Source organism: Corapipo altera, unplaced genomic scaffold (genome assembly GCF_003945725.1).
Source record: "Corapipo altera isolate COAL_440 unplaced genomic scaffold, ASM394572v1 116, whole genome shotgun sequence".
Lineage (NCBI taxonomy): Eukaryota > Metazoa > Chordata > Aves > Passeriformes > Pipridae > Corapipo > Corapipo altera.
The window spans coordinates 1,501,197-1,513,785 of NW_020884953.1; the positions used below are offsets into that span (position 1 = coordinate 1,501,197).

Here is a 12,589-nt window from a genome sequence, read left to right on the forward strand (position 1 = left end):
CTGCTCTGCTGTTTTATTGTGTTCCAAAATCCCATCCCCCAGCTCAGTCAGGCACTGGGGCCAGCAGAGCTCTCTGTGCCCCACAGCTGCAGGTGCAGCACTGCCTCTCACAACTCAGTTTCCTGAGTGCAGGTGGACTCTTTGCAAAGTTAAATTTGAGCTGAAAATTTCTCCCAAGTGTGTGCAAAATACAGTTTAGTGCAGCTCTGTGGCCTGACCTATTTAAAAGGCCCATTCCTAAAAGCAAGATATGCATATACAGTTTTTTAAGCATAGGTCACCTGCTGAATTGTTTTTTAAATAATGAATAAAAACCATAGCAGTTTAATGAACAAATGAATATGCAGTAAAAAAGCACAGCAATTTTTTTTTCTCTAACCCGTTCTCAGCAATGGCAAAAGCCACCTTCATTTTAATGTTTTTCCAAGGAAAATTTCTGAAAGCAATATCAGTTGAAATAGATATTTTAATGGGAAGTATCAGACAAGCTTAATGAAAAGCAGGGACATTAGCTCAGCTTTCAGTACCCTAAGATACTCGTTTTACTCTTAACTTCCTTTGAGGGAAGAGTAGAAACTGTAAAATAGAGTTTGCCAGCAACAGCAACTGATGTTGGTCAGCTTTGGGGCTGCTGCTTCTGCTTTATGTTGTATTAAGATCATTAGGGAAGAAAAAGCCATGAGAGTTTATTGATATTTGGCACAGCTGCACCTCAGGTAATCCCTGTCTAACACTTCCATATGGGACTGCTGACACCCTGCAGGTCCTGTGCAAAAACTTCCAGCTCTTTCTGGGACTGTTCATCGCTCAGAGATTCCTGGCTGGATTGATGGTGTGGACACACAGTCATCTTCCCTTAATTGGCCTGTTCTCACTGCCTCAGTGATTCCGTGGTGGCAGCCTGGTGTATGTTGACACGACATTTATCTTTCTGGAATGGATGGTGATACCACAAACAGATTTGGGCTGTTATTGATGAGCTTGAGGAGGGAAAGCAGAGCGGTTGTGGAGAGCTTCTGTTTGGCTGGGTTATCCTGTCCAGGCACCACCAGCAATAGTTCCAATGTTGGAGTGTCCTGCTGTGTGTTAGTAATACTTTCCACTTCTCTGTTTTGAGGGTTTTGGACTCTTTGAATGTGTTACTTACTGTGGATAAAGTGTGTTACAAGATTAGTATGTGAACTCTTTTGCATTACAGGGGGGGAGTTTCAGGTCCATGCAAGTGAATCTCTGTGACCTCACCATGTGTCTGTGGTACAGCTTAGATTTGTGGAATTTTCTGATGTTTCTAGTAGCTTTGAGAAGTCCAGCATATTTTTTCAAGGCTAGGCTACACTGTAGAACAAGTCATTTCAGAAATGGGAGTTTGCTGATGCTTACAGTACATTTACTACTTCATTTCTCTTCTATAGCTTGTATTCCCTTCTCTTCCAAGCAATATATTTACAAAGAAAAGCATTCCTGCTAAGGTGTGTGTTGCACTAGGGACCTCATAAGATGAAATGAGATAGCAGAGGCATCTATTTAACAAAATAGTTGCTTCCCTTTGTAGTTCATAACTTAGAAACTTCCTGCCAGCATTATTTTTTCTTTGAAGACAGTTCATAAAGTTCGCTTGCAGCATACAAATATTTTTATTAAAATTGTGGTAGTTAATGTTATCATTTCATTTGATGGTTAAATTATAAACACTATTGAAAGCCCACAGGGGAAGAAGCTCAAGGTACATTGTCTATGCAAAATTTAGTAAATTATCTATTCTTTGCAGTATCCAAGATATATCAAGGTGATAATTTACCAGTGTCCATTTTTGCTTTTGATTGCAGCCCAAGTCCTCTGAATTAATTCAGATTGAAAACCACTTGCTTAACTGGAGTTTTATGGTTTACATGGTACATTCTGCTGCAGGGTGTATCACTTACTAGTTTATTGGAGATTGTATTTTAATTTCTCTGTAGTTTACATGCTTCTAAAGTTTGCAGTTTCTTTTGCATTTTCAGATATGCTGTTACTGAGAAAACACCTGGAGAAAATGAGAGATTTTATAAGACTAGGAATAGAGAAAATACAAAACTAAAATATGGTGGAAATCCTGAGTAGTCTTGCTTTTATGCTCACATATTTTATTTTGTGCTAATGTGTTGCCTCTGTGGAATAGGCTTTTTTTAATAAGGTCTCTTGGGAGAGTAATTGGAACCAGAGGATCACAGCAAAGGGTTATCAGTGGTCTTCACTGCCAAGTTGTTCAGAATCTGATAATTTACAATGCTTAGAAATAAAGTTCAGCATTGACAAAGCTCTTCATTGCAAAGGGCCTTTGCACACCATCACTGTCCAAAATTGACTGCTGCAAGCTCACCATGAGGCTTCTGCTGGGTATTGAGAGGGAACCAGGCTGTTTGCTGACTTGTTTAATACCTGAGCTTCTGCAGGATTGTCAGGAGACCAGTGCAGGCAGTCTGGGTTTGCAGGGGTGGTTTTTGAAGGCAATTACACTGTACTTGCTGCCCTGTTACCTCACAGACACAGCAGTAACCCATGTTTGCTTACAGGTAATCAGAGCTCTTGGCCTCGGTACTTGTTGCTGTCTGTGATCTTACTGCATTTTTTTTTTTTTTTTACTTTTGAATGGTAGAGAGTTTCCAAAAAAGTTTAGTAAAAGTAAATTATTTGTTTTTCTTCTTGAACTGTACTCTTCTAGACAGGTTTCTACTGCGATTGAAGTAGAATTATAGAATCATTAAGGTTGGAAAAGACCTTTGAGATCACCAAGTCCAACCATCAACCTGACACCACCGTGTTCACCACTAAAACATGTCTAAAAGTACCATATCCACACAATTTTTGAACACTTCCAGAGGTGGTGACTTCAGCACTTCCCTGTGCAGCTTGTTCCAATACTTGACAACCCTTTCTGTGAAGAAATTCTTCCTAATATCCAATCCAAACCACCTCTGGTGCAACTTGAAGCCATTTCTGCTTGCCCTGCAACTTGTTACCTGGGAGAAGAGACCGACCCCCACCTGGCTCCAACCTCCTTTCAGGGAGTTGTAGAAAACATGTATGGCTATCACTGATAGTAGTGCTAGTCTCAGAAGCAGTTACCAAATAAAAATGTTCTAAGTGGGCTTTAATGTCATCACTGTAGATCAACAGTGGCTGCTAATTTACCCAGTAACTTTCTAGATTAGTCTAGTTCTGAGAAGTTGGATGCTATGAACTCTGTGGGAGCACTTGCTCTTGATATACCCTGTACTGTCTTTACTCAACAGTCATTCCAGCTTGTGTTACAGTGTTTGAAGACAAGTCATTATAATTTAAGGAATGTAGTTCAGGTGGAGAATGCTCTTGGCTTATTAGATTTGGCTGTGAGTAGAGGAAATAGTGTCCTACAGACATCAGTAAGTTGTAATGCTGTGTGATGTACATGGCAAATATAGGAGTTTATATCCAGGCTTCCCTATTCAGTTGGGTAAAAGTGGCTCTGTATTGGTATTCAAGCTCTGAACATTTGATCTGGTTTCAGTTGTGAAGTTGCAGCTGCTTACCAGCAGTGCCTTAATTTGAGGATCTTTTGTAACTAAATCTTCCATTAAAAACTTGGTGGGATCCCAGTCAATCAGAATTAATTCCTTTTTTTCTTTTCTCTTTAAATTTGCACACCCTGTCCCTCTTTGACTGTTCTGATACCGATCAGCCCTTTTTCTTAATGAGCCTTGTTTCCCCCTTGTACGTTAAGTAAGTGTTTTACTGGAGATGGAGGCGTTCAAGGCCAGACTGGATGGGACTCTGATAACCTGCTCCAGTGGAAGGTGTCCCTGCCCATGGCAGGGGTTTGGAATGAGATGATCTTTAAGGTCCCTTCCGACCCCAGAACATTCTGTGGTTCTGTGATCTTCAGTGTTGCAGCAGAGATGTGAAATTGTGTCAAGCCACGGAGTGGTTTCAGTCGATGAGCTGAGCTCATGTCAGTTTGACAGATTTGAGCCCATATTCTTCTACACTGGAAATGCAATTTTTGTTTGATGTTAATCCCAAGCCTCGGTTTGCAGCAGTTGACTGTTACCTTTTACTAACTCAGGGGTAAGTGAAAGGCAGAGCTCTACAGAGAGTTTTCCCTGATCAAACTGTAGAAAGATGAAACAGTGTTTCAAGCCAAAAAATGGCAAATCTGTCCAAGGGCATGGAATTGGAAAAGTATTTTTAAGTAGAGCAATTAATGAGTTTTTGTTTAAAAAAAACTTGCTATTGTTGAGTGCACTATAAAGGTTGTGAAGGCAGATGACCCCACCATGCCCAGAGGATGCTGTGGTGTTTTGGTCATCATTGTCCCCAGGGTGGTTGGAAATGCTGGTGAATCCCGCTGGGTGTCGTGGTGTGTTCTCATTCCAGCTCCTCCAGCTGGCTGAGCCAACATGAGGCAAGTTCACAAACCCTGCTATTTAAACTGAGTTAATCCATGTCCTGCCAGCAGAATTGGGTATGGGAGGGCCACTTGTGGGTCTGAGGTGAGGAAGGAAGTTACAGTAAAGTTTAGAGTAGTGCTCTATATGTTCCAAGAGTAACCTATTCAGCGGAGCTGGAGCTGGCACAGGATTTCTGTGCACAAGTGAAGCAGCTTTATGATGATATGTTGATTCTCCAAGGTCATGGAACAAGTTGGTTTACTTTTGACTTTGGCTCCAGTCAGAGCATGCAGCAGTTTTTCTTCCATGTTTGTTTAATCCATCAGGCATGATTAAGATCAATTAAAAGACAAGAGAGCTTAAATCTTAATGCTGTTCAGGGATTACCAGAAGCTCCACATTTAATAGAAGGAAAACAAAATAGTCAGTACAGGGAAAAAGCCCTTTGAACTTAGGAGGGGTGTCCTCAGTAGACTTGGTGAGATGAGGAGCTCTGAAAATGCAATTTTGAAGGCACTTGAGCTCTTCCTTCCTCAGGGTCAGTTTTTCTTAAATCTTTCCCAGTGGATGTTTATTCTCATTAGGAGTTCTTCCCTCTTCTTTGTTGTCCTTAGTTAAACCTTGCAACTAACCTCCTATCTAAAATTTCCTTGCCAATTTAAATCCCTCTTTCTTTCTCAGTGGCCATAAAACCAGATTAATTTTTCACAATGACCTTTGAGATATTTAAAGCCCAGTGTTGTGTCTTTATTCTTTTTCTCTATTTTTGTTAGACAGAGGAAAAACAAACCAAAAAAACACTGTTTTTACAGTCAGTCTCGCTTTTCTAGATCATGTTTTACGAACTTCTGGTTGTGTCTGTTGCTCTGTTTTGGTTTCTCTTCCTCGGTTCTCTAGTGCAGTATTGAAAACTGAACACTACTAGACATGAGGAAAGGCTTTTACATCAGAGATTTGGGATGGTATGAGGCTCTCACACTTGCCCTGACATCATATATCGTCTTACCCTATGTCTGTACATGCTGTTCTCATTTTGCTGTAGCTGGTATAGAAGTCAGCAGAACCAAAGCTGGCCAAGGAGTAGTACAAAATAAATAAGTAGAGAGATCTTTCACATCTTTCCTTTTTTCTGCTAGGTTCAGGGGGGAAATGGTTGTCAGATTTTACTGAAATCTATTTCTTAGCTTTAAGCAAATAATGTAGACTACTGTTTAAACACACCTTTTCATAACTGTTTGGAATTTTTAGCTCGGTATCTGAGCCTTAAAATTTTATGAAGCTTGAACTAAAATTATATGCAGTTGTTGGCATTTATGCAGCAGTCAGCAATTTTTCATAAATAGTATTTGTTACAAAAGCTAAGACCTCCCTTTGACCTTTTCGTAGTAGGTCCTAAAATCTTGTAGTTGGGAGGGAGGAGGAAAGGTGGTGAGTGTTCACATTTCTCTCTACAACCGGAGAAGGAAGAAAGGGCTGTTATTTCTGAGTTTAGATACGTGGGAGGCTTTTTTCTTTTTTTTTTCCCCTCCCTTTTTTTCTTAATTTTTTCTTGCAGCAGTGAAGCCTCTGATAATCCAAGATAGACAAGGAACTGAGAAAAGCAAGGGCTAAGAAGCAGCATAAAACCTAAGGGCTCTAGTAGTTAAAAGTAAGAATCTGTATCCAGAACAACTCAAAAAGATTAGGTCCAATTCTCATTGTCTAAAAATTTCAGGAGTGCTTAAATAATTGGGGTCTAATAGGCATTAGACTTGAACTGGCTTTGTTTTTCTTGGAGAAAATAAAGTGCTTTGTTATATATAATACCTTAAAACAATAAACACTTAGAGTGGGATTGGTCCACCTGACCTTGAGTAACGTGCCTGAGCCAGCAGTGTGTGCTCCTGTTACAGTCAGTGAAGAGCCCTTCCGTGAGCTCTGGATCAGATGAGCCACGCCCTGGAGTTGCCAATTTCTCTCCTGCTTGTGGAAGGGCCTGATGTGACAAGCTCAGATGTTCATGTCTCAAGCCAAGCAAAGTGAATCCAAACTGAAGTGTGTGAAAGTGAGAGACCAACCCAGTGCTGCCACCACTACTGGTGATACTCAGAGCATGTGGATAATGCAGGACTTCTGCCCACAGTGCCCTGGTCCAGCCCCTTTTCTGTATGGTGGAGTTAGTGCTTATATCTGTGTTTATGTCCTCAGGTACTCAGTGTTTAATGTTCCATTAGAAAATTAGGTTGTTGAGAGATCACAGAATCACAGAATGGTTTGGGTTGGAAGGGACCTTAAAGACCATCTCGTTCCAAGCCCCTGCCATGGACAGGGACACCTTCTACTAGACCAGGTTGCTGCAAGCCCCATCCAACTTGGCCTTGAACGCTTCCACGGATGAGGAGTCCACAATTTCTCTGGGCAGCCTGTGCCAGGGCCTCACAACTCCGATAGTAAAGAATAAGATCTTCGCTCAGGACGACAGAATAGTGGAACTTCTCTAAATGATCTTTTTTAAGCTGCTCTAGGACAGTGACAGTGGGAGTTTCATTTCACACCAGGCATACTCGAAGTTGTCTATAATGCTGTGGAGCAACATGGACAATTGACTTTTGTTACATTAAGCCTCTGTTACAAACAAAATTCTGTTTACCTGTGCATCCATCTATTCCATGATCTCTAAATGTCAGTGGCTCTCAAGACACATTTCTCATCCAAGGAACAGTAATTGGAAAATAGTTCGTTGACCGCACAGCTGTATTTGTTGTTGCAGTAATAGCATATTATTTACCAGTGAAGACATTTAAAGCTTTCATACTTTTCCATCAGAGAATATCCTCACAAATCCCTAATCTATTTATTTAATTTTCTCTAGATTTATATAAATATTGAAAAAGAGGCGCCTTTCTGTATGCTTAAAGCACCTTGGGCATAGCTTAAGTCTACATTGCAAACAGAGTTTGAAAAGCACAGCAGTCTGCATCTCTCTCCCCAGGAGCAAACTAGACAGCTCAGAAAGTCAAATTTCTCTTTCACTCACCCATTAACAGTTTGCTCCCCTGACCATTCACTTTGTTTATCTCTGCGCCACCAACTAAAACTGTTTCAAATGAGTGAGTAAATTGTTAAGGAGTAGGAGGGCATGTTACAGAAACGTGCAGCTGTGTAACAGAGGGTACTTCAGTGCAGTTGGAGGGTTGGAAGGTTGATGAAATGCACTTTACAGTAGCTTGGTCCATGAGACTGTGATGGCTGACTCTGGTTATCACTGTAAAGGCGGATCAGAAAGTAGTTCCTTCCCAATGGAGTTCAGTTTCATTGGTAAGAGATGATGTATTGGGTAATCATAGCAGTGAAAAGCTTCTGCTTTTGGTTGATCATTGGTAATTTCTTTGTGTGTAAAGAAATTTCTTTGTGTGTAAACGTTCACCAGTAAAGCTTTGATTTTTAAAGAAACAAGGCGAGGGCTGATGACTCAGAGACTGTGGTTCTGAGTTAGCCTTTTATATTTTATCACTTGAGAAACTTAAATATTTTCTTCCTCTCCTGCACTAATTTATCTTTAACTGTGCCAAGAATCAAAATCTGAAAAGCCTGATTCCTTTTTTTTTTGTTGAGTTTGGCGTCATTCACACAATGCTTTCTGAAAAAAAAAAAAAAGGATTCTTTTTTAAGGAAATAGCATTAAAAAAGCCTCAACCAGAAACTTTTTGTCCCTGTTCAGAGATGTGAACTGCTGCACCTCTCCACAGTTGTGCTCAGTGGTGTAGTCCTGTGTTATTTGTTGGTTTCATAGGATCATAGAATGGCCTAGGTTGGAAGGGACCTTAAAGCTTGTCCGGTTCCAACTCCCTGCCATGGACAGGGACACCTTCCACTAGACCAGGTTGCTCCAAGCCCCATCCAGCCTGGCCTTGAACACTTAATCAGGTCCAGCATTCAACTGGTGTGAATCCAAGAGTCTTTCTGAGATGCCTTACGATGACACCAGGAATGAGGCATCACCACCTGTCGAGTTCTCATCATGGCACCTGGGTTGTTCTTGGGATGATGACCATGTTGTATTTTTGTTTGTGTTTTTTGGTGGGATTTGCTTTTCATACCCTTTAGAAGCAGGCAGTAAGTAATTGGTGTCACCATCCTGTCCCACCTCAGTGAGTTACCAGGATTTTGTCCTTTGTCTCCTGATGTGGCTGTCCTGGGAAAGCACATGCAGGGTGGTGATAGGAATTAGTTCCCGTTCAAATAGTCCTGCTGTTCCTGGCAGTGTTTCTATGCCCAAACACTGCCATTCATTTGCCACTTACACCAGTCTAAAGTATCTTCATTATGGCTCTTTGCAACAGAGAAGGGTTCAAAGCTGCCTTAACATTCCCAGTGGTCTTCTCCGGTGTGGAATATGATTTAGATGAATTCTGTTGGGATAGGCAGGATTGATAGATGTTTTTGCAGACTAAGAATATGATTTTGAAAAGGTGGAGCATAATATCTTTATTTAGTTTTCCATTACTGAGGCAGATTACATCTCCTGTGTAAGTGGGATATGTCCTCACAAGCAATCGTGTGACTTGGCCACTTAGCTCAGCAACTGCAGCAGTTCCTGTGTGTGAAGCTGTGCTCACAGTGTGTCATCAACCCTCTTTGGTTTAGTGGACTTCACTCCTGGAATAATGTGTTTTGTATATTGTAAAGATTTTAATCCAGGTTGGTGCAAAATGTGAAGAACTGTTTTTTAATAGAAATCAAAGAACTCAATCAACTCCATACAATTCTACAGATACATTTTTACTGATTTTTTTTTTTTTCCCTTGACTTCTGAATTCTGGGTAAATAAAACAATTCTTGTGTTCCTTGTGGCAGATAAACAGAGGCCACATGACAACCGAAGCAAAGAGAGCTGCCAAGATGGAGAAGAAGCTGAAGATCCTGCTGGGGGGTTACCAGTCCCGAGCCATGGGCCTCATCAAACAGCTGAACGATTTGTGGGACCAGATCGAACAGGCCCACCTGGAGCTGCGAACTTTTGAGGAGCTGAAGAAACACGAGGATGCTGCAATCCCCCGGAGACTGGAGGTGAGATTCCTAAATGTAATGCCTGAGGTCAAACACAGGCACTTTGTGGAGAAGATGTTTTTACAAGATACGAGCTCTGAGCTTCACAGCCTGAGTTGGTATCAAGTTTTTAATGTTCTTTTAAAATTTTGGCTGTTACCAGATTCATCTGCTGTTTACTTCAATATCAAAGATTCTGTGATACATGTATTAGAAGCTGGGACTAATCTGCCAGTGTGTTCTTTAACTTTGGGGTTTTTTTATTTCCTCGTGTGGTTTATTTTATAAACCTTCTGAAATTCATATCAGCAGAAGTTCCATGTCTCTCTTAATTTGACTTGTTTTGGTTTTAATTACAGTTAGAACTTGTAAAACTTGTGTAAAATCCCTTACTTTCATAAAAGTCAGTGGACCAAATGCTGGTATATACCTGAAATCAGTGCTTTGGAGCCACTTTTCTTAGTTCAAGGTTCTCCAGGATACTCTCTTTTTATTCATCTTACCGAGGCAACCCTCAACCACGACTCAGTCCTATGTCTGAGCGAGTGCCAGGCTTGCTTTCCGAGGACTAAGTACTCACCTGAGCACAATTTTTCTTTTTAACACTTTTTTTCTTCCAAAACAGAGGGTTCCATTGAGACTCAGATCTTCTCAACCTTTTGCTCTAAAAACATTAAAACAGATCAATCCTTAAAACTGGTGGTTTAGAAATGCTGGTAGATGTTTTTACAAACTCCAAAGTGATTAATTGATTTAGTGAAAGATAACAGTAAAAACATATTAAATCAGATGATAGTTGCTAATAGCACCTGTTTTTGGTAAGTGGCAAGGTTCCAATTTGAAATCTCTCCCTTTTGAAGCATTTGATCTTAACTGCTGCCAAAGACAGGGTGAGATACCTGAGATTTGAAATAAGATAACTGTGATTCTTGATACTTTACATCAACTACCCTGTTTTACTTTTCTATTTAAAATAAGTAATTTTAGCAATGTCCTGTCATAATTCTGACCTCTTCCTCTGAAGCAACTAAACTATAACCTTTGGTAAAGCTCTTCATGGGTGTGACTGTTGGAAAACTGACTGGTTGTTTAATGATGTTTTCGTTACAGTGTCTGAAGGAAGATGTGCAGCGACAACAGGAAAGAGAAAAGGAGCTCCAGCAGAGATTTGCTGACTTCATGTTGGATAAAGAGACTTTTCAAGCAAAGTATTAAAGCACAAAATTCCATTTGTCACTGATGTAACATTTTTAAAGTGTGCAGATACTTCTCCAGCAGCTTTTGCCAGCAGTTGCAGAAATCAAGTGTAGTCTGCTGTTTGCATCTTGTCAACTTTTGTTCCTTTAATGGACTGTTCCAAATGATCTAGGTATGAATAGCTCTGGCCAGTGTTAAAAATAGGTTTGAAATGTCCAAAATTTTATTGAAAGAAAACAAAAAAATCACTCTGGTATGATTTTAGCCATGTCTTTATTTGCTAGGGAACTCACATTATTCCTAGTGTTTTATCAGTCTTAAGACCTGTAAGATACATGCCTGCAGAATAATGTCTTTTGAATAAACCTGGAATGTTAAAAAACAAAGAAGTAGTAATATGTCTGTCTTTTAACTAAAATTGAATCTTCCCCTATCCCAGCCCCCTTTTGTGTTTCTGGTAAATTGTCTTCCCTTTACCTGCTGTGCCTTTATTTTCCAAGGCTGTAATTTCTAATAGGAAGTACCTGTGCAGGATAATTGTGGCCCAGGTAATACCCTGATTCTTCTCTGTGGATGTGACTAAACACTCCCAGCTTTATCAAGATGCTCAAATGGTCATAGTGGCATAATTTCACAATCCTGAAACAGGGTAAATGTAAGTTTTACAAAAGAACCCAGCACAGCCTGGTGGTTCCCACAGATTTCAGCAGTACCATTACATTTTCTGAGTATTAATTCTTTTAAAACCATCTGCTTTGTTGCCCAGAGCAGCCATGGTGTGGGTTGGTAAAAAAAGCTCCATATTTGCTACTCTTCTCCTTTCACCCCACCCCAACAGGATACAGTTTTCTCATTGCTTTGACCTAAAGGGTAAGGATAGGCTTATGGAAGGGGATAAATTCATTATTTCCTATTCTTTGATATTTTTCTAAATTTTATTCAAAAATCTTCTTAGTACAGTTGTCACACCACACTTGAGCTAGATGTTGCTGTTTAAAGTTTTGTGTACCGTTCCCAATGTCTTTAATACAGGAATTTGCCACAATCAGGCATCTCATTAGAGATTTCTATAAAAATTTTTCTTAAAAATAAAGACACTTTCACATTTTTATTTTTGCAGTGGTGTTCATCACTTCTTCAGAGATCCATCTTACTCCCAGAGTAAGTCTTTTGTTTGGGGCAATGCACTGGAAAAAAAAGGCAAAACTGTATTTTCAACAGCACAGAACTCAGCAATTAAATACATCCAGTTGGATGCATCTTGCAATTTTACTTGTACATATTTGGATTTAAATGAGGATTTTGCTATTTGCAGTTTTACCAGATTAGTGTCACTTTGTCTCCACTTGGGAATGTTACTGGGGGACACTGTCAGGGCTGTGGCTGTGTAGCTGTTTCAGTACCATCCATAGAGACCAATGATAATCATATTTTTTTTTAAATGTAACCTGTCCAAATTCTGCTGATCACTGGCAGGAGTAGGTACGCAGCCAGCCTTGGAATATCTTTCCCTTTACTCACCAGGACATCATTCTTCTGAAGTATTAATGCAATTATAGACTACATACTTCCAGAAATGTGTTAAATATTTAACTAAGCCAGAGCACATCTGGAACAAAGTATTAAGCATCAATCTTGTAGCATATGGGGTATTTTAGCTTGGATGGTTATACCCAAAAGGAAAAATCGTGGCATATCATGACAGTTCTTGTGGTTGTGTGGTAGCTGGAGATATTAACTGAAAACCCTTGTAGGTTTACCAATACCACAACTACAATTATTTCCTTTCTTTTTAGGGCTGCAGCAGAGTCTCTTTGATGTTTCCTGTATTTTTGACAGCTTGGGATGGGAGCTAGACAGATACTCAAACATTTGGCCTTAACAAATAGTTTTAATGGCAAATTCGGAAGGACTGATCAATCACAAAAGACTTTTCTTGAAATGCATGCAATTAACCA

At 40.0% G+C, this 12,589-nt stretch overlaps 1 protein-coding gene across 3 annotated transcripts in view; it reads left to right on the plus strand.

The window, feature by feature from the left end:
* The window catches only part of CDC5L (cell division cycle 5 like), a 31,368-nt gene extending 20,351 nt beyond the window's left edge, over window positions 1-11,017 (plus strand). For all 3 annotated transcript variants that reach the window (XM_027663387.1, XM_027663389.1, XM_027663388.1), the window contains 2 exons: window positions 9,243-9,455; window positions 10,545-11,017. In XM_027663387.1, the coding sequence (XP_027519188.1) occupies window positions 9,243-9,455; window positions 10,545-10,649 (318 nt within the window). In that variant the 3' untranslated portion in view covers window positions 10,650-11,017. The remainder of the gene's footprint in view (window positions 1-9,242; window positions 9,456-10,544) is intronic.
* The last annotated feature ends 1,572 nt before the right edge of the window (window positions 11,018-12,589 follow it).